A 25,899-nucleotide genomic window follows, 5' to 3' on the forward strand; every position below is an offset into this window, starting at 1 on the left:
GTTCAATAATTTTCATGGGTATCTTGAAAGCAGTACTTGTAGTAGGTGGATTTAAAATATCACAAGCATCATTAGAATTATCGCATATGGGAGATAAAGCATTATCAGAGCAAATTTTCTCTCCTAAAGGTGGGAAGCTAAAAATATCACAAAAACTAGCTTCCCCAAGCTTAGACTTCTCCATAGCATTAGCAGTGATTGCGTTCATACTAATAACATTGCTACTAGCATGCAAATGAGGTTCCATTGGTTCTTTAATTTTCGCATCACACAATCCATGTCTTAACTTAGGAAATAAATTGAAAAGCTCATAGTTGTTTTCCATTATGCCTTACTAGTCAAGAAACAAAAAGATGCAATTGCAGGATCTAAAGGAAATAGCTTCGAGTACTTACAACGGCACCGGAAAATAGCTTAGTAGCCGAGATCCGGAGTGTGAGTACCTTTTACCTTTCCTCCCCGGCAACGGCGCCAGAAAAGTGCTTGATGTCTAGGGGTGCTTCTATTCTTGTAGACAGTGTTGGGCCTCCAAGAGCAGGGGTTTGTAGAACAGCAGCAAGTTTCCCTTAAGTGGATCACCCAAGGTTTATCGAACTCAGGGAGGAAGAGGTCAAAGATATCCCTCTCATGCAACCCTGCAACCACAAAGCAAGAAGTCTCTTGTGTCCCCAACACACCTAATACACTTGTCAGATGTATAGGTGCACTAGTTCGGCGAAGAGATAGTGAAATACAGGTGGTACGAATAAATATGAGTGGTAATAGCAATCTGAATAAAATATGGCAGCGAGTAAACATGCAACAAAGCAGTAAACAAACGGAGATTCGATGCTTGGAAGCAAGGCCTAGGGATCCTGCTTTCACTAGTGGACACTCTCAACAATGATCACATAATAGAACTACTCTACACTCTTTTGTTGGATGATGAACACCACTAATTGTGTAGGATTACACGAACCCTCAATGCCGGAGTTAACAAGCTCCACAATATTCAATGTTCATATTTATATAACCTTAGAGTGCAACATAGATCAACACAATTACACCGAGAACTAACATAGCATGCACACTGTCACCATCACACGATGAAGGAGGCATAGATCACATCAATACTATCATAGCAATAATTAACTTCATAATCTACAAGAGATTACTATCATAACCTACGCCAAGTACTACACGATGCACACACTGTCACCATTACACCGTGGAGGAGGAATAGACTACTTTAATAACATCACTAGAGTAACACATAGATGATATTCAACTAGATCACATAAAGAGAGAGATGAACCACATAGCTACAGCGGAGCCCTCAGCCCCGGGGGTGAATTACTCCCTCCTCATCATGGAGACAGCGATGGCGGTGAAGATGGCGGTGGAGATGACTCCAGGGGCAATTCCCCGTCCCGGCGGCGTGCCGGAACAGAGACTTCTGTCCCCCGAATTGGAGTTTCGCGATGGCGGCGGCTCTGGAAGGTTTTCTCTGGTTTCGTCGATTGGTGTCGAGGAATTAGGTCAGGAGGCTTCAAATAGGCGAAGAGGCGGAGTCGGAGGGGCCACGGGGGACCCACACACTAGGGGGGCGCGCACCCCCCCTTGGCCGCGCCGCCCTGTGGGGTGGGGCCCCCCTGGCTCCCCTCTGGCCCTTCTTCGGTGCTCTGGAAGCTTCCGGGCAAAATAAGATATTGGGCGTTGATTTCGTCCGATTCCGAGAATATTTCCTTACTAGGATTTCTGAAACCAAAAACAGCAGAAAACAGCAACTGGCCCTTCGGCATCTCGTCAATAGGTTAGTTCCGGAAAACGCATAAAAACGATATAAAGTATGCATAAAACATGTAGATATCATCAATAATGTGGCATGGAACATAAGAAATTATCGATACGTTGGAGACGTATCAATGCTACCAACATAATCTTGATCATACTATTGTAAAGCATATAAGATGAATGCAGCGATTCAAAGCAATGGTAAATACAATGGTTAAACAATTGAATCATATAGCAAAGACTTTTCATGAATAGTACTTTCGAGACAAGCATCGATAAGTCTTGCATAAGAGTTAACTCATAAAGCAATAAATTCAAAGTAAAGGCATTGAAGCAACACAAAGGAAGATTAAGTTTCAGCGGTTGCTTTCAACTTGTAACATGTATATCTCATGGATAGTTGTCAATGCAAAGCAATATAACAAGTGCAATAAGCAAGCATGTAAGAATCAATGCACAATTAACACAAGTGTTTGCTTCTAAGATAGAGAGAAATGGGTAAACTGACTCAACATAAAAGTAGAAGAAAGGCCCTTCTCAGAGGGAAGCATTGATTGCTATATTTGTGCTAGAGCTTTTATTTTGAAAGACAAGAAACAATTTTGTCAGTGGTAGTAATAAAGCATATGTATTATGTAAATTATATCCTACAAGTTGCAAGCCTCATGCATAGATTACCAATAGTGCCCGCACCTTGTCCTAATTAGCTCGGATTACCTGGATTATCATTGCAATACATATGTTTTAACCAAGTATCACAAAGGGGTACCTCTATGCCGCCTGTACAAAGGTCTAAGGAGAAAGCTCGCATTGGATTTCTCGCTTTTGATTATTCTCAACTTAGACATCCATACCGGGACAACATAGACAACAGATAATGGACTCCTCTTTAATGCATAAGCATTCAGCAACAAATAATATTCTCATAAGAGATTGAGGATTGTTGTCCAAAACTGAAACTTCCACCATGGATCATGGCTTTAGTTAGCGGCCCAATGTTCTTCTCTAACAATATGCATGCTCAAACCATTCAACTCATGGTAAATCGCCCTTACTTCAGACAAGACGAACATGCATAGCATCTCACATGATATTCAACAAAGTGTTGATGGCGTCCCCAGGAACATGGTTATCGCTCAACAAGCAACTTAATAAGAAATAAGATACATAAGTACATATTCAATACCACAATAGTTTTTAGGCTATTTGTCCCATGAGCTATATATTGCAAAGACAAAGAATGGAAATTTAAAGGTAGCACTCAAGCAATTTACTTTGGAATGGCGGAGAAATACCATGTAGTAGGTAGGTATGGTGGACACAAATGGCATAGTGTTTGGCTCAAGGATTTGGATGCACGAGAAGTATTCCCTCTCAATACAAGTCTTAGGCTAGCAAGGCTATTTGAAACAAACACAAGTATGAACCGGTACAGCAAAACTCACATAAAAGACATATTACAAGCATTATAAGACTCTACACCGTCTTCCTTGTTGTTCGACCCTTACTAGAAAATATCTAGACCTTAGAGAGACCAATCATGCAAACGAAATTTTAGCAAGCTCTATGTATTTCTTCACTAATAGGTGCAAAGTATATGATGCAAGAGCTTAATCATGAGCACAACAATTGCCAAGTATCACATTGTTCAAGACATTATACCAATTACTACATGTAGCATTTCCCGTTTCCAACCATATAACAATGAACGAGGCAGTTTCAACCTTCGCCATGAACATTAAAAGTAAAGCTAAGAACACATGTGTTCATATGAACCAGCGGAGCGTGTCTCTCTCCCACACAAGGATGCTAGGATCCAACTTTATTCACACAAAACAAAAACAAAAACAAACAGATGCTCCAAGTAAAGCACATAAGATGTGATGAAATAAAAATGTAGTTTCACTAGAGGAACCTGATAATGTTGTCGATGAAGAAGGGGATGCCTTGGGCATCCCCAAGCTTAGATGCTTGAGTCTTCTTGAAATATGCAGGGATGAACCACCGGCGCATCCCCACGCTTAGAGCTTTCACTCTTCTTGATCATATTGTATCATCCTCCTCTCTTGACCCTTGAAAACTTCCTCCACACCAAACTCAAAACAAACTCATTAGAGGGTTAGTGCATAATCAAAAATTCACATGTTCAGAGGTGACAAAATCATTCTTAACACTTCTGGACATTGCACAAAGCTACTGGAAGTTAATGGAATAAAGAAATCCATCCAACACAGCAAAAGAGGCAATGCGAAATAAAAGGCAGAATCTGTCAAAACAGAACAGTCCGTAAAGACGAATTTTTTAGAGGCACCAGACTTGCTCAGATGAAAATGCTCAAATTGAATAAAAGTTGCGTACATATCTGAGGATCACTCACGTAAATTGGCAGATTTTTCTGAGTTACCTACAGAGACTACTACTCAAATTTGTGACAGCAAGAAATCTGTTTCTGCGCAGTAATCCAAATCTAGTATGAACCTTACTATCAAAGACTTTACTTGGCACAACGATGCAATAAAGTAAGATAAGGAGAGGTTGCTACAGTAGTAACAACTTCCAAGACACAAATATAAAACAGAAATACTGTAGCAAAATAAACACATGGGTTATCTCCCAAGAAGTGCTTTCTTTATAGCCATTAAGATGGGCTCAGTAATTTCAATGATGCACTCCCAAGAAATAAGAGTTGAAGAAAAAGAGAGCATAAAGAAGCAAATTCAAAACACATTTAAGTCTAACCCACTTCCTATGCAAAGGAATCTTGTACACAAATGAATTCATGAAGAACAAAGTAACAATCATAGGAAGATAAAACACGAGTAACTTCAAGATTCTCAACATAAAGAGGGGAAACTTAATATTATTAAGATGCATATAACCATGTTTCCCTCTCTCATAATAACTTTCAGTAGCCTCATTGATGAAATCCACAATATACCCATCACTTAAAATATTCTTATCATGGTTCATATGCATAGAAGTATCATTAATTTTGGCATAAGAAGAGTTCTTCTCATTAATAGTAATTGGAGCAAGATTATTATCAAGAATTTGAACATGGTAAACAAGTTGCATATTAAGGGAATTGTTTTTGGCAATCCAATCATAACTATGACAAGTTTCATAAGGATAGTTATAACCTATATCATAGCATTCTTTATAATAATCATCAAAGGTCGGAGGCATAGTGTCATCATAAGAAATAGAATAGTTATCTTTCACAGTAGGTTCATCCGTGACCATACCATCATTGTTGCAAGAAGAAGATGTATCAAACATGTAATGATCAGTAGCAAAAGGATTTTCAAACACCTCATCCCCAAGCTTAGAGCTTTCTATATCATTATGGGAGGAAGCATGGATAGTACTGATACTATGGCAATTATTAACATCGTCATTTTCAGAATTAGTTTCCCAGAGATTTGCAATATCAAAAGTAGTGTGCTCTTTCAAATCATGATCACTAATGTAGGTAAAGGGCATAGGAAGATCACTGTACTCAGATTCATTATCATAATAATCATTAGGAGCAACATACTTACGGTTACCTAGCGTTATCTCATTCATGCGGGGATATACCGTTACCTCTTTCTCTTTATTCCCCTTCTTCTTCTTCTTCTTCGTTCCCTTCTTCTTCTTCTCTTCCTTCTCTTCTTTCTCCTTGTTCCCTTCTTTAGGAGGAAGAGGCTTGAAGGGAGGCTGGTCCACATAACCTGATTTACTTTCAGAAACAATAGAAGAAACTTGGGAGGATTCCTCCTTTTCATTAATAAGTTCAAAACACACAGCGGTCCTATCATATTTTGGCAAGGTGTCATCTTCTAAAATATTTTGTATGTAAGTATTTGTATGGCTATTATCAATGCAATAAGAAAAACACCCATGCAGGACATCATCAATATCAAGATCACTCATATGTAACAAAGAGATTTTTATTGATAGCTCTTCACACCACAAAAATAAAGTAAGTTCATCATGCTGATTAGGAGTAATTTCATCATCACAATAAAAATTTGCAGCACTCATGGGGTTCAAATTATCATTGGAGGAGCATTGAAAATTACCACTCTATGGCAAAGTTCACAAATAAAAGGATAGAGGGCACAAACTTTTTTACCAAGATCATCTAGAGCCCTAAACCACTTTCTAGTTTTTTCATTAATATGATGGATACAATATTCATCTTTGATTTGATTAATTCCACAAGGTCTATGCATTCCACAAAAATTAACATGCTTACAGGAAATATCATTCTTAGGAGTTTGAGCATGTTTATTGCAATCATTAACAACAATTTCATCCTTCATGCAAACATCTTTAAAAGGTTCATGATACTTATCAAAATTCTTCTTAGGCAATTCAAAATGAGGGGCAAAAGCTTTATAAAGATTTGCATCAACTTGAGAGTCAAGACCATAAGTAGCACTCATATTTCGGAATTTACTAGTATCCATAAAAGTTTCAATGCATTCATAATCATAATTTATACCTGACTCTTCACCTTTGTTGTTCTCCCATCCTTCAGCGTTCTCCTCAATCCGATCAAGAAGATCCCACCTAGCTTCAACCTCCTTGCTTGTGAAAGATCCCTCCGAACAGGCATCTAGATAGTCCTTGTGATGTCCTGAAAGTCTTGCATAAAAATTAGTAATAATAACATTACTGGGGAGCTCATGAATGGGACATTTGAGCATTAGTGACTTTAATCTCCCCCATGCTTGAGAAATACTCTCTCCATCACGAGGATAAAAGTTATAAATGTAATTTCTATCAATATGCACTTCATGAGGAGGATAAAATTTAGAATAGAAGAGAGATGCAATTTCCTCCCAACCAAGAGAATGACTATTCTTCAGCAATTTATACCAATGCGCCGCTTTACCAGACAACGAAAAAGAGAATAGTTTCTTCCTCACTTCATCCATAGAGATTCCTGCACACTTGAATAACCCGCATAATTCATGCAAAAACAGTAAATGATCTCCAGGATGGACAGTTCCATCCCCTTCACAGCGGTTATCCATAACACGTTCAATAATTTTCATGGGTATCTTGAAAGCAGTACTTGCAGTAGGTGGATTTAAAATATCACAAGCACCATTAGAGTTATCGCATATGGGGGATAAAGTATTATCAGAGCAAATTTTCTCCCCTAAAGATGGGAAGCTAAGAAGATCATAAAAACTAGCTTCCCCAAGCTTAGACTTCTCCATAGCATTAGCAGTGATTGCGTTCATACTAATAACATTGCTACTAGCATGAAAATGAGGTTCCATAGGTTCTTTAATTTTTGCATCACACAATTCATGTCTTAACTTAGGAAATAAATTAAAAAGCTCATAGTTGTTTTCCATTATGCCTTACTAGTGTAAAACAAGAAACAAAAAGATGCAATTGCAGGATCTAAAGAAAATAGCTTCGAGCACTTACAACGGCGCCGGAAAATAGCTTAGTAGCCGAGATCCGGAGTGTAAGTACCTTTTACCTTTCCTCCTCGGCAACGGCGCCAGAAAATACTTGATGCTGTCCAGGACTGGCGCGTGGTTGACGAGGGAGGAAATGGTGTAGCTTTCCTTCGTTCCCCGGCAACGGCGCTAGAAAATAGCTTGATGTCTACGCACACTCTTTTTCCTGTAGACAGTGTTGGGCCTCCAAGAGCAGAGGTTTGTAGAACAGCAGCAAGTTTTCCCTTAAGTGGATCACCCAAGGTTTATCGAACTCAGGGAGGAAGAGGTCAAAGATATCCCTCTCAAGCAACCCTGCGATCACAATGCAAGAAGTCTCTTGTGTCCCCAACACACCTAATACACTTGTCAGATGTATAGGTGCACTAGTTCGCGAAGAGATAGTAAAATGCAAGTAATATGGATGTATATGAGTGGTAATAGCAATCTGAATAAAATATGGCAGCGAGTAAACATGCAGTGGAACAGTAAACAAACAGTGACAATGGCGACAGAAAATGCTTGCTAGCGTGCAGTTGACGTGGGAGATAGGAATCTTTGTGGTGTGACTTTTCTATTCGGAGACAAGGCCTAGGGATCATACTTTCACTAGTGGACACTCTCAACATTGATCACATAATAAAACCACTCTACACTCTCTTGTTGGATGATGAATACCACTAATTGTGTAGGGCTACAAGAGCACCTCAATGCCGGAGTTAACAAGCTCCACAACATTCGATGTTCATATTTAAATAACCTTAGAGTGCATGATAGACCAACGCAATTATACCAAGTACTAACATAGCATGCACACTGTCACCAACAGACTATGAAAGGAGGAATAAATCACATCAATACCATCATAGTAATAGTTAACTTCATAATCTACAAGAGATCACAATCATAAACTATGCCAAGTACTACATGATGCACACACTGTCACCATTACATCATGGAGGAGGAATAGAGTACTTTAATAACATCACTAGAGTAGCACATAGATTAATAGTGATACAAAACTCATATGAATCTCAATCATGTAAGGCAGCTCATGAGATCATTGTATTGAAGTACATAGGAGAGAGATTAACCACATAGATACCGGTACAGCCCTTAGCCTCGAGGGAGAACTACTCCCTCCTCATGGGAGACAGCAGCGGTGATGAAGATGGCGGTGGTGTCGATGGAGATGCCTTCCGGGGGCACTTCCCCGTCCCGGTGGCGTGCCGGAACAGAGACTTCTGTCCCCCAGATCTTGGCTTCACGATGGCGGCGGCTCTGGAAGGTTTCTCGTACCGTGGCTTATTCGTATCGAAGATTTAGGTCAGGGGGCTTCTTATAGGCGAAGAGGCGGAGTCGGAAGGCTGACGAGGCGGTGACACAACAGGGGGGCGCGGCCCCCCTCTTGGCGGCGCCGGCCACATGTGTGGGCCCCCTGTGGCTCTCCTGTGGTCCCTCTCGGGTGTTCTGGAAGCTTCGTGGAATTATAAGATACTGGGCGTTGATTTCGTCCAATTCTGAGAATATTTCCTTACTAGGATTTCTGAAACCAAAAACAGCAGAAAACAGGAACTGGCACTTCGGCATCTCGTCAATAGGTTAGTTCCGGAAAACGCATAAATATGACATAAAGTATGTATCAAACATGTAGATATTGTCATAAAACAAGCATGGAACATAAGAAATTATCGATACGTTGGAGACGTATCACACTCCTTCCAACCTTTCAGTAATGTATCGATCTCTTCGCCGCTCTTCTTACGTGGATGTCCTCGGGGTTCATTTGTACCATCGAACAAATCTCCACGCTTTCTCCACGGGTCAGTCTTGTGTAGCCACCTTCGATGCCCCATGTGAACTGTTTTCGAAGAGCTGAGATCCTTACCAAGCTGCAAAACATCGTCTCTTCCATGCACCAGACACATGCCTTGTGTCCATGGCACACTTGGCACGAAATATAACCGTATCCGAGGTAGTCCTGCACCGTCGTGATCAACGCGGCTCTCAAAAGGAAATATTCTTCTGCGACGGCGTCCCATGTATCTACCACTTCCTCCGCCCACAACGTTTCAAGCTCCTCCTTTAATAGTTCGAGATACATGTTGATACCGTTTCCTGGCTGTGTCGGCCCTTGAATTAGCATACTCATATGTATGTACTTCCTCTTCATGCACAGCCAGGGCGGGAGGTTGTAGATCCATACAAACACGGGCCATGTGCTATGTGTGCTACTCTGGTTTCCGAACAGATTGAATCCGTCCGTGCTCTCACCCAACCTGATGTTTCTGGGATCTGCCCCAAAACTTCTGAATTCATTGTATAATGCTTTCCACTGGCTTGCATCCGAAGGGTGTGTCAGCACTGGGTGCTCAATCCGTTCTTCATCATTCAACACTGCCTCCTTTCTTTCAGCGTGCCAGCGCATGAGCTTTGCTTCCTTGCGGTCCGCGTAGAACCGTTGAAGCCAGGGCGAGCGGGAAGTACCACACAACTTTTCGAGGAGCTTTCTTCTTCCCTTTCTTGTACCGTTCAGCTTCACACACAGGACATTTGGTCTTGTCCATGTGCTCCTTGCGATACATGATACAGTCATTGATGCAGGCGTGATACTTTTCGTGGGGTAAGTCGAGAGGGCACGTGATTCTCTTGGCCTCGGCTAGACTACCAGGACACGTGTTCCCGGCAGGAAGGAGATCTTTCACGTATTCCAGAATGTCGTCGATGCTTGTGTCCGTCCATCCGTGTTTTGCCTTCATCTGCAGCACATCGAGCGCTACTCTCAAGCGGGACTCCCCCAACCCACGACCTGAGTCGTACAACGGAGTATTCGAGTCTATCTCCAGTTGCTCAAGCTTTGATTTCCGCTTGGCGCCTTTCGTCTTTTCGAGAAGCAGATCTTGAAGAGGAGGGTCCCGCACGACTGAAGCTAGGGAACCTCTTCGTCGTGAAGGTTATTGTCGTCGTCAAGGTTATTGTCCTGTGCGATAAACTCTTCATCATCATCAATATCATGATGCCCTCCTTCTTGCCGGCCATTACCACCTGATGTCGTCACCCCATTGACCTCCGCGCCATCATCACTCATCCATTGAGTGTGTCCATGCATTAAACCATTAGTGAGAAGGTTCCCCTGCAATTTGCCTGAATAGGGGTCAAACCATTTCCCGCGTTTGCAACTTCGGCACGGACACAATACCACTGTGTGGTTATTTTCATACATGTCGATGATCGCGTGTTTCAGATATCTCATCACAACGCTCTCACTCATCTCGATAACCATTATCACCTGCACGGCAAGATTATATAATTGATTAGAACCATGCATCCGTCGGTAGTTTTCACGGAAACTTTCGGCATGACCTTCCTACACGGTAGGACATAGGAGCGCCAGAAATGTGCCGAAACGGAAACTTAACGAATCAACATTTCGGCGCAACGTTGGCAACTCATTTTCAACGCCAACACACACAAGCACAAACACAACATATATATATGCCACACACGAGAGCTTTGCTTCAAATGTCCAACATACGTCGATTTCATTCCTCAGTTTGTTCATTAATCACCTATTTGTTTGATATATTCGTCGACGAGATCGAGACGATGCGCCACGACAATGGCGTATGAAAGCCGACTTTCTAGATCTAGAACTAGATCTAGATTGAGCGGTCAATGCGCGATAGATAGATCTATATCTACATAGGGATGTGGGAGATGCATGTAGGAAGGGAAGATTTGCTCAAAAAATATGATTTTGTTTGGTCAAATTGGCTAAATTTGGGGTAGAAATGGGCAAAAAAATAGGTGGGTTGGGAGAAGGGTCGGGTTGTGTGGAGGAGTGAGTGTAGTGGCTTGTGAGTGCTGGTTGGTGGCTGAAATAACTCCCAGGTTACTGTCGGCGCACCAGGACCTGGGTGCGCCGGCAGTATATAACCCATTCGGCTATATATGCTCCAGGCCAGGCCCACGAAACATTGTCGGCGCACCAGCCCAGGAGCGCGCCGGCAATAGCAAATTACCGCCGGTGCGCTCCTGGGCTGGTGCGCCGGCAATGTTTCGTGGGCCTAGCCCGAATTGGGCGAGGCCATGCCAGGAAAAAGCGCCGGCGCGTCGAATCCCTTGGTGCGCCGGCAGTGGGCAGGCATCGCCGGCGCGGCTAATATTTGGTGCGCCGGCAGCACATTCCACCGGCGCATGCATAGGGTGGTGCGCCGGCAGCACATTCCACCACCTATAGGTTTTTTCCCTAGTAGTGCCCCAAACGCTCAATCCGGCACGGTTTGGGGGACACTTTGGGGGACCCGACTGGAGATGCTCTAAGTAGTTGGATTTTGTTCGTTTAGGTTACGAGTCACGGATAAATAATGGATCAGTGCATCTAGCGGCGCAACCTATTCGATCTGCGGTAAGACCCAACTTGCTAAGAACATATGAAAATCTTGGCTATATCCATGGATGACATACATAGGTTAGGCATAATTTGCTTCAACCAAAGTGATATAATGAACTAGAAATTAATGGAAACATACCATGAGACCTTACCGTCTTTATCTTGCCCTCGCCTAGTTATCCTTGCCGGAGTGGTAGCGGCGGCGGTACATGGTCTTTTCGAAGATCTTGACATTAAACATGTTGTACGACATCACCGGAGAATCCAAGACGATGCCTCTCTCGGGACCGACCAAGTCGCGCCATCTTCTACTTTGGTGGTGCGTTGACAAGGAGAGTTATGTGGAGCTTTTATTCTTTGGAGGTGACCTGAGTGGTTCGAGACGTGGCTTTGATGTTCGGCTTTGGATAGGCTTTTTTGTGTCGTAGTTGTAGTTCGGTGGTGGCTATCTTCGGACTAGCCGGTGTGGAGTGGAGTGGAGTTCGTACTACGCTTGTTGTTTGCAACGAGTTGTAGTCATCTTGTATTCTAAATTCTGCCTTCTATAAAGATATGGTACGCCTTCGGTGTACTCTCAAAAAAAAAGAACATGTCGTGCTTGTATTACTTGAAGACGACGAAATGGCGTGCGCGCTGGCGAATCGCCTCTAGTCATTGATACGTCCAATTTGCATCACTATTTTATATCATAATTTGCTGTTATTCATCGATATATTTCATATTTGGACATAATACTTATGTTATTTCATCAATTTTGCATGTTTCATGATTATTGGAGGATCGAGCACCGGAGCCAGGATTCTGCTGGAAAAAGCACCGTCAGAATGCAATATTTCGGAAGAGCAACAGCTGATGGAAATTATACCAAAAATCCTATTTTCCAGATGACGAAGGAAGCCAGAAGGGGGAGCCGAGGGGACCCAAGGTGGGCCCAGACCATAGGCCGGTGCGGCCCATGGCCTGGCCGCGCCGCCCAGTGAGGAGGGGGGCCCACAGCCCCTCTCGCCTCCTTTTCTTCGCGAAATCCTTCGTCCCGAAGACCTAAGCCACGGAGGGTACCTCGCGAAGAGTTACAGCCGCCTCTGCGGGGCGGAGAACACCAGAGAGAAAAGAGCTCTCCGGCGGGCTGAGATCCACCGGGGAAATTCCCTCCGGGAGGGGGAAATCAACGCCATCGCCACCGTCATCGAGCTGGACATCATCTCCATCACCATCATCATCATCATCTCCACCATCATCACCGCCGTCTCCATCGCTGGACATCGTCACCGCCGTAGCAATTTGGGTTTGATCTTGATTGTTTGATAGGGGAAACTCTCCCGGTATTGATTTCTACTTGTTATTGATGCTATTGAGTGAAACCGTTGAACCAAGGTTTATGTTCAGATTGTTATTTGTCATCATATCACCTCTGATCATGTTCCATATGATGTCTTGTGAGTAGTTCGTTTAGTTCTTGAGGACATGGGTGAAGTCTAAATGTTAGTAGTGAAGTATGGTTGAGTAATATTCAATGTTATGATATTTAAGTTGTGGTGTTATTCTTCTAGTGGTGTCGTGTGAACGTCGACTACACGACACTTCACCTTTATGGGCCTAGGGGAATGCATCTTGTACTCGTTTGCCAATTGCAGGGTTGCCGGAGTGACAGAAACCTAAGCCCCCGTTGGTATATCGATGCAGGAGGGATAACAGGATCTCAGAGTTTAAGGCTGTGGTTAGATTTATCTTAATTACTTTCTTGTAGTTGCGGATGCTTGCAAGGGGTATAATCACAAGTATGTATTAGTCCTAGGAAGGGCGGTACATTAGCACAGGTTCACCCACACAACACTTATCAAAACAATGAAGATTAATTAGCCGTATGTAGCGAAAGCACTAGACTAAAATCCCGTGTGTCCTCGAGAACATTTGGTCATCTATCTATTATATAATTAAAACACAAGACAACCAATGGCTCAGATAAGCCTTTAAGAAGTGAACCGCTCAGATTGAAGAGAGCGACTATGGAAAAAAAAGTCCGCTCAAGCAGGACAATAATAAGGGCCAAGATTAGTTTCGAACGCCCGTCCCTATCTCGATTTTGATGAATGCATATAGCGTGTCCTTTCAGGAAAACGATTCTCACGTTCGAGAAACCAGGATCAAACAATCCCGTTCTAGGTCAAATCTGCCGCCACCACTACTGCCGCCGCCATTGCCGTCGCTCCGCACGTCTCCGCTGGATCTAACCTCGCTTATTTTTCTCCTCTCCGTTCCTGGCCGCTGTGACTCCTCCAGCTCTCTTCCTCCTGGCGTCTTGTCCGTGCTGTGCAGATTGTTTTCCACGACACCATCCGTACCAAAAGCTAGCAGGTTATTCAGTTGTTCCCTATTCTCAGATAAAACGACAGTCTCGATACCCAATCAAGTACAGCACCAGACATAGGGTGTCAGCCACGCCGACCAGATGGAGAGCGGCGATCTGATATCCCATCATACCGCCTGGAGCAATCGAAGAGGCGATGGAAGGCATCACAAAGTAGCTCTATTCACATCACAGATGGTGTTGACTGCCAAGAGGTAATGATTCGTAGCTTTTCTGATGTATTGAGACTGTACGAATTTGTCTTGCATGTTCTAGGTTTATATTATACGTTATCCCTGTAGCTATCAGATCCAGAGCTCCGCTGCTGTCAGATCCATGTACAGGATTGATATGGAATAGGCTATCTACAGGCGACACACTCTAAAGCTCTTGGCGGCCACTATCTATTAATTAGCTGCTCAGCGCAATCTACAACCACATACAGGGAACTGGCGAACTGCATTGTAGGAGTATTGGTCATCCAGCTTCAGGGACCTTTTCAGGCGGTTATTTTGAGGTAAAAATGATGGCGCATTTCTTTTCCCTGACCTCACCATTGCTTGCACTGTTTGGCTAGGAGTTTAGTGTATACATAGCTCTTGCATGCGTTTCGTCTCAATGGTATCAAGATGTTAACTGTTGAGCGGTATGATGCAGTTATTGTTGTCCAGTGTTAAGTTTTTGCTGCAACAACTTCTGAACTTTACTAAATGTGACAAAATATGCATGGATTTTGCAAGAAAATGTAGATAACTATCTAGATATTTCTTATGTAGTGGTTTCCTTGAACAATAGTGGTAGTTAAAAAGTTACACTGCTGCAACAGTTTAACGTATCAGGCCATGAGGGTGCTTTCAAGACAGAGGTGCTCAAAAGGGAATAAGGTTTTGTATAGCTTTACTGGGGTCATAAGTTGATTGTATCGACCCACAAAATTGTTACAAAGCTGGCTGGATGATCTAAGGAAAATCGGATAAGTAAAATTGGCTGCTATTGCAATAGTTTATCTCACCATTTTTGCATATAGGTTGTACTCAGTAACTGAATATGTAGTCCTGTTACAGATCCATGTGCGACACTTCACAGCCTGCAAATGTTATACGCCTGAAGATTTGATGGGTAAGTAAATATTTTAGTTGTTAGCATTAGAAAAATTAAGTTCAATTTTATTTTATCTCTGGACTTCATTTCTATATGCAGATGTTCTGTGTGTTTTTCTCCAAAAAAATTATGGTTAGAAGCCTAGAGGGTATACTTCACTGATTTTGGGAATTTGGATGTACTTCTGGACCGTGATAGTACACGAATATTCAGTTTGAGTTGTTTCCATTTATTGAAATCCTTTTTAGTCAATGACAGAATAATTAATTTAATTGTTATCTTATCGTATGAGTGGATGTCCTACTTTTCGTTCCCATACATATAAAACCCGGGTGCTCTTTAGAAATCTTGAAGATGGCAATAGTAAGATACTCCCTCCGTTCTTTTTTAGTTGACTCGAATTTAGTACAAAGTACTAAATCCGAGTCAATTAAAAGAGAGTGGAGGGGTAGTATTTGTGTTACTGAAATACCAACATGGATGGGAAGATCATTTTTCGATACCAAATTGAATTGCATTATCCTGCTACTTCATATCTTAATTGTTCCCTGCTTGGTGAATTGATTTTTACCATTCTACTATTCTGCTAGAGTAAGAATACTTATCTGTTCTTTCTGTGTAACCAAGCAGATCTTCCTAAATATGTAGTTCATGATTTATATTTTGTTTTTCTTTCACTGTTATTTCAGGCTATCAATAAGTTTGCTGTTCGATCATAGACTACACAATGAAGGTCTGAAATTAAGCATGGACAGAGTGCAGAGAATATCACCGAGGTAATACTACCCCTCCAAATCCGAGTCAATTAAAAGAGAGTGGAGGGGTAGTATTTGTGTTACTGAAATACCAACATGGATGGGAAGATCATTTTTTGATACCAAATTGAATTGCATTATCCTGCTACTTCATATCTTAATTGTTCCCTGCTTGGTGAATTGATTTTTACCATTCTACTATTCTGCTAGAGTAAGAATACTTATCTGTTCTTTCTGTGTAACCAAGCAGATCTTCCTAAATATGTAGTTCATGATTTATATTTTGTTTTTCTTTCACTGTTATTTCAGGCTATCAATAAGTTTGCTGTTCGATCATAGACTACACAATGAAGGTCTGAAATTAAGCATGGACAGAGTGCAGAGAATATCACCGAGGTAATACATGTGACTGGTAGAGATTTCTGAGAGATTCGGGATGTACTAATGTTCAGCGAGTAAGGTATAGCTACAATCTAGCACCATCTCTTGCACTATTAATTCAATTTAGTGTGATCGAATTTTTAAAAAATCCCTGTGTAGTTCACTTGCACCTCGGTAGCTAGACACATGTTATGTTCTTGGAAGTGCAATGTTTCTACTATCTTAAAGTAGCTCTTGATGGTTTTTTTTGCATATTTTCTTTCTTACAACCGAAATATCTCTACATCTATAAAGTCGAATTTCCTGAAGTTATACATTATATAGTGAGAACAAAATTACTGCTTCCAATCTCTTGATGGTGATTAGTCTGAACGGAAAATCGCCATATATGTATGTTCTCCCACGTTTCTACATACAAGTAGCTTGATAAATTTTCCTCTTATTTCTATTGTATATTCTTTCTAGGTTTGGCTCTAATCAGCTATGATGTGCTGATACTGCAGGATCAATTAAATTAGCTAAACTGATGCACATAGATATCCTATTAATAGTGTTGAAGTTCACTTTTTAGAGGTAGAGCATGGAAATACCAGTTGATATCGATGTGTGTATATTATTTGATATATTTTACTTAGGAACATCACACTACTTCTAATAAAGTACTAGTACAAATGCCCGTGCGTTGCCACGGATCTTTAAATTTTATTTCTTAATTCACATATATAATTCACAACTTACTATAAAAATAAAACAAATCAGGGATATCATAATGTACTACAACATGATAATATCGAACGCAGTAACAAGATAGCATTGTTGTGCATCTCCGTGGTTCCAAGTTCTAGGTCTTCTTGTTACTCTTTCGCAGTTGGCCGGGCCATCAAAATTGTCAACTAAGAATTTTATTTAAATAAATTAAAAATTTCAAAATAAATTTAAAATACATTTTCATAATAGGTGCATCTACACCTTTGAGCCAAAACACCATGTCCAGGTAGATGGGGCTACATTCTCGAAACGGGGACCGAGCCTCCCCGGCAACAGGCAAGACCTGCTCTGGCTGGCGGGGTATGACTGGCGTAATTACTTTTTTTTTCAAGAGTATGCTAAAGACGTATCATATCTTTATAGAAGGTAGAGGTTTGAGTACAAGAACGGCACCATTCGCTACAAGCAACAGCGTTACCCCACACGACACCGGCTACATACCAAACAACCACAGCACAAAGCATGTAATTGCAAAATTCACATCTTGTCACAAGAGTGCAAATGCCAAATATGAAGGTGCATTCATACAACATCAATCTGGATGATATTAAACTCCTCTGTATAAAATGCCGTGCTACATGTATGTTGAAAGGCCATAGGACGAACTTTATTAAGATTAAGAAGGAGAGTACAGAGGTGTTACAACAGCTCCGAGATGGAGCAAAACAAGGAGTAGATCCTAGACATGCGCTGGATCGATAAAGAGCACAGTATGCCTGAACTCCACACACCGGCAGGTCAGCTAGAGAGAACTCACTCTTCCAGCCGATCGCCATATAGCTATCTCATCCCTAAACGCGACAAAGACATCCTCTGCCTAATGTTGTAAGTTCTCAGAACTTCTAGAATTCCTCTCCTTCCATATCTTGAAATGTACGATTTTAGAAATTGTGTCAAAGTCACAACTGTTTATCTTGGGCACCCTCTTCCTCACTTTTGTCCACCAATCTTCTGTTGTGAAAGTAAGAGCCTGGAATAGTAATATCTACCGCTGATCATGCTCTGATTAATTGTCAGACACAGGAGGTGAAACTGCAGTGGACAAAGAGATAGGTATTTGTCTCAGGGCTGCGTGACATAGCTCACAGGACCCACAGTTTGGGCACCCTCTTCGGTGCAGATTATCTGCTATCATTTGAGATGTTATTTTAAAATTATAGCACTGTCATTTGCAAACAATAATGTTGCTTAGGTAGTGCTGATCAATCTCATCCTTCATGCTACAAATCACAATGGGAGGCAAGCAGGGTTCAAAATAAAAAGGCAAAAAAGATATATTGACTACGAAAATAGTAAACAGATATACCAGTGGATTGATTGAAGGGAAAAGACAAAAAAACCAGACACCAGCAAGTTCTATTGCAGAATGCAGATTGATTGCCATGGGCCTGAGCAGCCTATTTTTTAACATAAAATTAGTTATTATGACAATATACATATGGGAGTAATCATTTTCAATAACCGAAAGTCTTCTCAACTTCTTAAACTCCCAGCTCTGTGGCTTCCTTGACCAGCTGCTCTAGATCTAGAATCTAGATGGTGTTATCCACCATCAAAATGACAGTATAATAGAGTTTTGTCCACACTACAAACTAACCTCTTGACCATGATCATTCATTTTGTGACTACAACCATAGCTTGTATCCTCGCTACCTTGCAATATAACGACAGTCTGCAGACTTCACAAAATAAAAGAGTGAAGCCCATAATGATGGGTGATGACTGGTACTCTCATATTACCGTGTCGAGAAAAATATCAGTTAATCATATTTATCCAAGGTTAATGTTATTAGTTTTACTCGACAGTGAGCTAGCTCAGAGCCCCAAAGGTATTTTATATTCCGATAAGCCATTAGGAGGGGACTACCATTGAGCCATAACTTACCAGTATGGAAACTCAATGACTTCAATGTGTAAAAACGGAAATGGATAGAGCTGGTATCACAGTAATGATCTACTTAACTACTATACAAATTAGCAAATTAGCATTGATAGAAGAAACTTCTGTTTTGCAAATTAGCATGTCAATCAACCTGTCGATTTTTCTAGCAATTAGAACTTAACTGTATCTCATTGCTGTCATCTGATTTTTCCACAAGAACATACACAAATGCATATGCGCTGTCACAAAATCCCGCCATGGTGAAAAATAGAAATTCAGTTGGTAAATAATCAACCATTGCACTGTCAATATTCAAGCATACATCATTGAAAAATATTAATAATCCGACCTTTGAAAACATAGGCACCAAATATGTACATTGAACATGAAAGAATCATCACAAAAGACTAATTAAAAGCTTACCTATTGTGAGCCCAGCCTTTATGATATTACGTGAAATTTTGATCCTCTCACATGTGGAGGTCAATCTATTATCAAAACGGTTTTAGAAGGAAATTATAACAACCATGATTTTGGGACACTTAATAGGATTTACTCATTAGGACAGTTAAAATTTGAAAGTAGCCATTTCTAGATTTAAGAGTAATCCAGATCAGAAGAACATTTTAGGTAATGAAATACTCTTAAGTGACCCAATACATAGCAATACAAGCCCACGGATACCACTAAAAACAGTAACAAGCCCAAGGCAATATCTTACCATGTAGACATACAAGGGCATCACCTTGATCGTCATGAAAACTATGAACACGTATAAAACCACCTGCCAGTCCCTCAACGTCCTCCACACATTCCTTCCCCCTGCCATTTTGAGTTGAGTGCCTTCAGCATTGCAACCTTGATGATGAAAGTCACTGCTCGATGTTTCAATAACACGCTCCTTCCCGATCCTTTGGCATCCACATAATGAACTGAAGGAGGACACACACTAAACACCATGAAAATAGAATGAGGAAATGGTACACCCAACAAACTAAGCCGTTAAAATTAGATGAAGTTTGAGTATTTGACCTGAGTAATAGTTTCCGTGTGCTGCAAAGTTGGCTTGTCATTCCAAGTTTCCAACTTCTCTATGTAGGGTCATGATCATGGACAATGCGAGCAACCTCTAGGTAGTATTGTATCTTGTATTACTGTTCACGGAGACTGCCAGCCATAGAGAATAATTTCTTAGAGATTTAAAGAGGCACAACATAACCTCCCAATGAGTAAAGGGAAACACAATATAACCTACCAATGAGAGAAAGCTAACTGGAATCAAACACATCAGTTCCAACAAATAGGGATATCATCTGACCTTAATTCGATCTCTTTGACATAATCAAAGGATGATGGAATCACATACTAAACCAAGTCAAAGTAGCAGAATGCATTATCTGCCTGCATTTTTTAGGTGACATTATTTAGCTGAACTGAGAAATCACCCTTGGTCTCTGCTTTTGATTTGACAAAAAGATTCCTTAACTTTAACCTGTCTGGCGGAGCCATTTTGTTTCCCCGCTACCGGCGAACTGTCAAATAACCCAAGTGTGCTCCCCATAGAGATTTCCGTCAACACTCCAGCCCGTGAGTCTCACCTCAAACCGGACAGAGCACCATCGCGAACTGCACAAGAACAGTTTCTAGACCAGGAAGGTGAGCTCCTCCAAAGAATAAAGTTGCAAACATTGTGGGAAACAAAATAAGTTATTCAACTGACTTGATTATTATAGATGAGAAATTAGGTATTTCTAATTCCTCTTATCAAGCTGTTATTCTAGAGGCTCTTATGAGTACCAAAATCCTTGCACATTTCATGTATTTACAGTTTTACTAAATTTTGATGAAATTAGATACTATGCTTTCTACTAAGAAGAAAATAATGGATACCACAAATGTTGGTACATAAACAAGATCACTTTTGAGTTCACAGATAATCGCATTCACATAATCCTATCAAGATCTGAAGTTTTCATTTTTGTAATCAACACACCATTATCCATTAACCTTTTACAAAGAGGTTTCACCTACAGGAAGGTGGAGGGCTTCTAGGCACTCTATACTCAAAGTCTACCTTTTACAAAGACCTTTCACCAAACAAGTGAATTCTTTTTACAATCTCATCACTGTCACTGGTTAAGGGGGTAATCCCAGTAGCCTAATAGTAATACTATTAGGCACCAAAAAATACATTTTTTAATATATATACCCAGCATTCAGAGCTTTTGAATCAAAGAGTGTGTAAGATACAAATTACATCCATCCGTTTACTACTTCATTCGTCCTAGATCATCCACAGTTCCATACCCCGCGCTTCACAGTTTCGGAATCAAAGTCCGTAAGCACAACTTTGAAAGCCAATAGAATCCTACCGATCCTACTATTGCAAAAAAAAGAATTAAATAATAGAGAAACAATGGAGAATTTTACCTTATCTGGAGAGGATGAATCCGTCTGGATGGAGTTGCAGAGCCAGGAGAGCAGGGGTTCCGGCCGCAGGTGGTCGTCGCTGTCAGAGCTCCTCCGGAGGTTCGCTTCGCCGGACATCGGTCTGGAGGATGTGTGTGTCGCCGTGAATCGATGTGAAGGCGCCGGTCGTGCGAGATGGAGGACGAACCCATCGTAGGTGGAATCGGCAGCGATAAGCGATCGGCGTACAATAAGGAGGCATTGTTGAAGGAAGCGGCGGCCGAGCCGAACCCTAGGAAACGGCGATGCTGGTTCGCGAGAGAGGTTTGCATCTATCACTACCAAAAGAACAATACATGAAAGGCAGTGCAAGAGCGATCTAGCTGGTTTGCATCGCAGCCGAGTGGTACTTGTCCAAGTCAGCGTCGAGGTTTGCAGCAGAAACCTCCACATTGCCATGCCCTCCCCTCCCTCGCCCACGGCTAGCACCACGCCCTCGGCCACCATCACACCCTCAGCCACGACCACTGAACCCAGCTCCGCCCCGAGACCATCCTCGGCCGCCAGCACCCCTCCCAGGTCCACTGCAAAATATTAAGTACTGGATTTGTCACTTGCTCATAATATTCAGAGTAATACACATTTGAAATTGTTAATTTACAAGACAATGCAGTTTCAGTAAAACGATAACAGCTTTGATTTCATTTCCCCTCACATTTGCCAAGCATGATTGCGCCACAGGGGAGCTAACTTAGATCTCCTGTGCTTTGCTTTCTTTCTTTTTTGTCGTGCTATGATCCTATAAATATATAGTTCATAAATAGTGCCTCTGGTAGATGCAACTAACCATCTGACCATCTGGGAGGAAAACTGAAGTTTCCAGGTAGCGGAGGTCAAGCAAAAGAGAAAATAGCAGATGCTGGTGCCTCAATGTTTATCCCAATGACCTCAATTTTCATAGGTTTGCCATCAAGTTGCACGTTGTTGTACTTCTTAAGAGCAGCTAAAGCTTCTGCTTTTGTCGAAAAGACTTCCTCTGCAGTTCCCTGCCAAAATGGAGTCCCGGTTCAGGCTGCAAGTGGGACGTGATGCGGGGGCCCGCGTAGTTTCCGCATGTACCTGCAATTAAATGCGGGCCGTCTGCGGCAGGCCGCAATTAAATGTGGGCCGTCTGCGGGCCGTCTGCGTAGTTTCCGTGTGTGGTCAGCGGTCTTCTCTGCAACGTCTCGCCAGCCATGTCGTTCCCGTGCACCCCCGGCCGCACTCCGCCGACCCCGCCTCGATTCGGCCAACGTCGGTGTCGATCCAGCCTTTTTAACCTCGATTCGGCCACCCCCGGTGCAGATCCAGCCTTTCCTGCCCCGAATCGGCCGCCTCTGGTACCGATCCCGCTGCTGACAGCCCGCGTCATGGCAGCTGTCTCAAATCGGTCGTCTCCACGTCATGGCGGCTGCAGGCGCTGATCGTCTCCGGCAGTAGCGCTTTGATCTCCTAGCCGAGACAGTAGAGGTCGGGAAGGAGCAGGGGAGCTCACAGGCTCACGGCTTCAAGCTAACCCATGGTGGAGCGATGAACCAGACGGAGATCTCAGCCGCGAGCAGATCTTTCAGAACATGCTATGTGGGCTGATTGCGGGCTCTGCGGGCCTGCCGACGTATCCCCGCATATTCAGGCACTCACCCGCAGGCCTCCGCATAACTGACTAGGTGGGCTCAAATATGCGGCGCCGCAGGCAGCCCGCTTCCGCTTGCACCCTGAGTCCCGGTAATGAGTTGAACTATGAGCATTCAAACAAAATGGAAGGTCTGTGAAAGGCAGGGATTGAAACCGAAAAAGAAAGTGTGGGGGGAGCGCAAACCTTTGATCTTCCACTTTTGTCGTAATTAATGGAGTAACACTTAATCTCGCCCATCTCGGAAAATAGATCCTGAGCAAAGTATTTAGGGTAACTTTAGGACCAGGAGACGATGAACAGAGATAAGTAAGGAGGGGTTGCTTAAACCTGGAAATAACAGCTAAGTAAAGTAAGATGAAGAATGTAAAATTCCTTTCCATGGACAATAACCAATCCATGATTGTATGGGTGATGAATGCAAGACATATAAAAGTGAGCACTTTAGTTTATTAGGAAGAAGCGGCAGATGATGAATTACAGAAGTATCTTAATATACAATCATCGCCAGTTTGTTAAGGAGGGGGTAACAAGGAAAATGCGCTAGCGACCTTGATGTCCTCGTTGGAGATGTTGTAGTCGAGGTTGGAGATGTAGAGCTTGGTGGGCGTGATTTCCAAGCCAGTGGACGGCGCCGTGACCATGGCCGTCAGCTGGGCAACGTACCCGAAAGCCGGCGGCACCTGAGCGAGAAAAAAAAGAGCAAGATTGGAGTGAGCTCGAGACTGGCAGGGTACTGTGCTGTGCTGCCGCGGGATTTACTTAATCAATCAAGAGCAGGAGGATGAGAATGAGACCTGCTGCGGCTGGAAGTTGAGCTGGTGGTAGGGTGCCGCGGCTGAGCGGTTGGCGGCGCAGCTGTGGAAGTAGCGGCGCGCAGGCGCGGGTCCTCCCGCTGCGGAGGCTGGGTTGCGGCGTCCGCGGCCGCGGCTGTGCGAGGGCTTGTTGTTTGGTGATGAGGTAGTCCAGCGACATGTCCAGGGCGTCCGCCATGCTCCCAACCCACGTCCGCCATGCTCCCAACCCACAGGATTTGCTCCAGGGCGACGGCGGCGGCAGGGTGGAGGAGGCGAAGGTTGGGGAGGACTTGGGTGGATTTGTTGGGCTTGGCCCATTTGGGCGCTAGCGAGCCGTCCCAGGTAGGTGCGTGCGGAACGGGACTACGACGACGAGGACGACGAAAAGATTCGACGTATTGCGGCTTGGCAGAATAAGGAACATGTTCCTCCTTTTTAAGTAGTGTAGATTCCTCTTCCGTATTCCAGGTTTGTGTTGCCATTGGTATTGTCAATTTACTACTAGCATATTCTCTGCGTACTAATGAAGAGCATTCAGAGTGCACAAGAGCCTACGAGGATCAATACTGAAGTTAATATATCTTCCAAGTTATACATGATACTATCGAGATTGTTGTTGGTCCACGTCCTTGATGCATGTGCATATAGTTTTGTCCATGTAATCATGGAGGAAACTCCAATAACCGTGCAATATGACATCCCAAACTGTAAATCGTCGAGCTATAAGAAATAAGACTTAAATCTATGTAAAATATACGTGAATAATTGTGAGAATATGAATAATTTCTCCCCATTGACTATATATGAAAATTGTCACATGTTTCACAACCAATTTCAGCCACGTCGACGAGTCGCAGCATTATAGGCTCACGGAACAGGCTCACGGAAAGGAAGGCATCCAAGAGGAGGTCGTTGGCATCTGAGCACTGCTCAACAAACCGATGCCAATATAGGTCACAAAGGGAATGGAGAATAACTGCATTGCCACATGGGCAGCGGGCGGACAACACAAAGGCATCGGCTCATGCCTCTTGGATAATTATTAACAAGATGGTGGTGCTCAAAATACTTTTTAATTGGTTTTGAAGCATATATGTTGTTATTTTTTTTATAGCAGTGTCACACTTGATCTTCTAGACATTACATTGCTTTTCAGGCATATATAGTTGTTACTTTTTATGCAACTATTGAACATAGGAAAATATTTATTTATTACTTAATTGATCGTATAACCACTGATAAGCATATATTCAATTATAAGATTAATCAAAGAGATTTGTTTAAAGTCATGATAACAAAATAAAAGGAATACATATATTTAGTTTTTGCAATGCTCTAATAAGGTAATTAGTCATTGATTAAAATAACCTCATCAAGATATTATATTTAATATTTTATGCAATCAAGCAAAAAAAATTAAATAAAACATCAATTCAATATTAGTTACATCAACATCATGCCAAATCTAGCCGCGCAAATGCGCGGGCCACTCCGCTAGTTATATGTAAACAAACCGGCTTGTCCTTTGTGCTAAAAAGGATTGGGCCACTCGCTGCAATTGTTACTCTCGCACTTTACTTACTCGTACTTTATTCATCTGGTACATCAAAACCCCCTGAATACTTGTCTGTGAGCATTTAAAGTGAATCCTTCATCGAAACTGCTTGTCAACACCTTCTGCTCCTCGTTGGGTTCGACACTCTTACTTATCGAAGATACTACGATACACCCCCTATACTTGTGGGTCATCAAGACTATTTTCTGGCGCCGTTGCCGGGGAGTGAAGCGCTATTGGTAAGTGGAATTGGTAAGGAAAATTTCTACTGTTTGTGCTGATTTTATTTCTCACTTTGCCATAATTCATTATGGAGAGATCTCCTTTTGAATGTTTATTTGGGAAATCCGCTACTACTGCAAAGGTAGTGGATGAGGCGCCAGGTAAAGAAGAGATACCATACAAAATACCTATGAAAATTATTGAACGCGTAGTGGGTAACCGTTATACAGGGGATGGAACTGTCCACCCTGGAGATCATTTAAAGTTCTTACATGAATTATGCGGTTTATTCAAGTGTGCAGGTATTGCTATGGATGAAGTAAGGAAGAAACTATTCTCTATATCGCTGTCTGGTAAAGCGGCGCATTGGTATAAATTACTGGATAATGGGGATTCTCTT

At 42.3% G+C, this 25,899-nt stretch overlaps 1 protein-coding gene across 1 annotated transcript; it reads right to left on the reverse strand.

The window, feature by feature from the left end:
* Window positions 1-19,410: 19,410 nt before the first annotated feature.
* On the reverse strand, window positions 19,411-24,083 carry LOC127318533 (uncharacterized). The gene is made up of 7 exons (XM_071821868.1): window positions 23,723-24,083; window positions 23,477-23,608; window positions 23,112-23,180; window positions 22,101-22,299; window positions 21,275-21,837; window positions 19,877-19,971; window positions 19,411-19,793 (listed from the first exon to the last, which is right to left on the reverse strand). Exons 1-4 carry the CDS (start codon window positions 24,038-24,040, stop codon window positions 22,147-22,149), a joined length of 672 nt encoding a protein of 223 aa, XP_071677969.1. The 5' UTR covers window positions 24,041-24,083; the 3' UTR covers window positions 19,411-19,793; window positions 19,877-19,971; window positions 21,275-21,837; window positions 22,101-22,146.
* Between the last annotated feature and the right edge of the window lie 1,816 nt (window positions 24,084-25,899).

This window comes from Lolium perenne, chromosome 1 (genome assembly GCF_019359855.2).
Source record: "Lolium perenne isolate Kyuss_39 chromosome 1, Kyuss_2.0, whole genome shotgun sequence".
In the NCBI taxonomy this organism is placed as follows: Eukaryota; Viridiplantae; Streptophyta; class Magnoliopsida; order Poales; family Poaceae; genus Lolium; species Lolium perenne.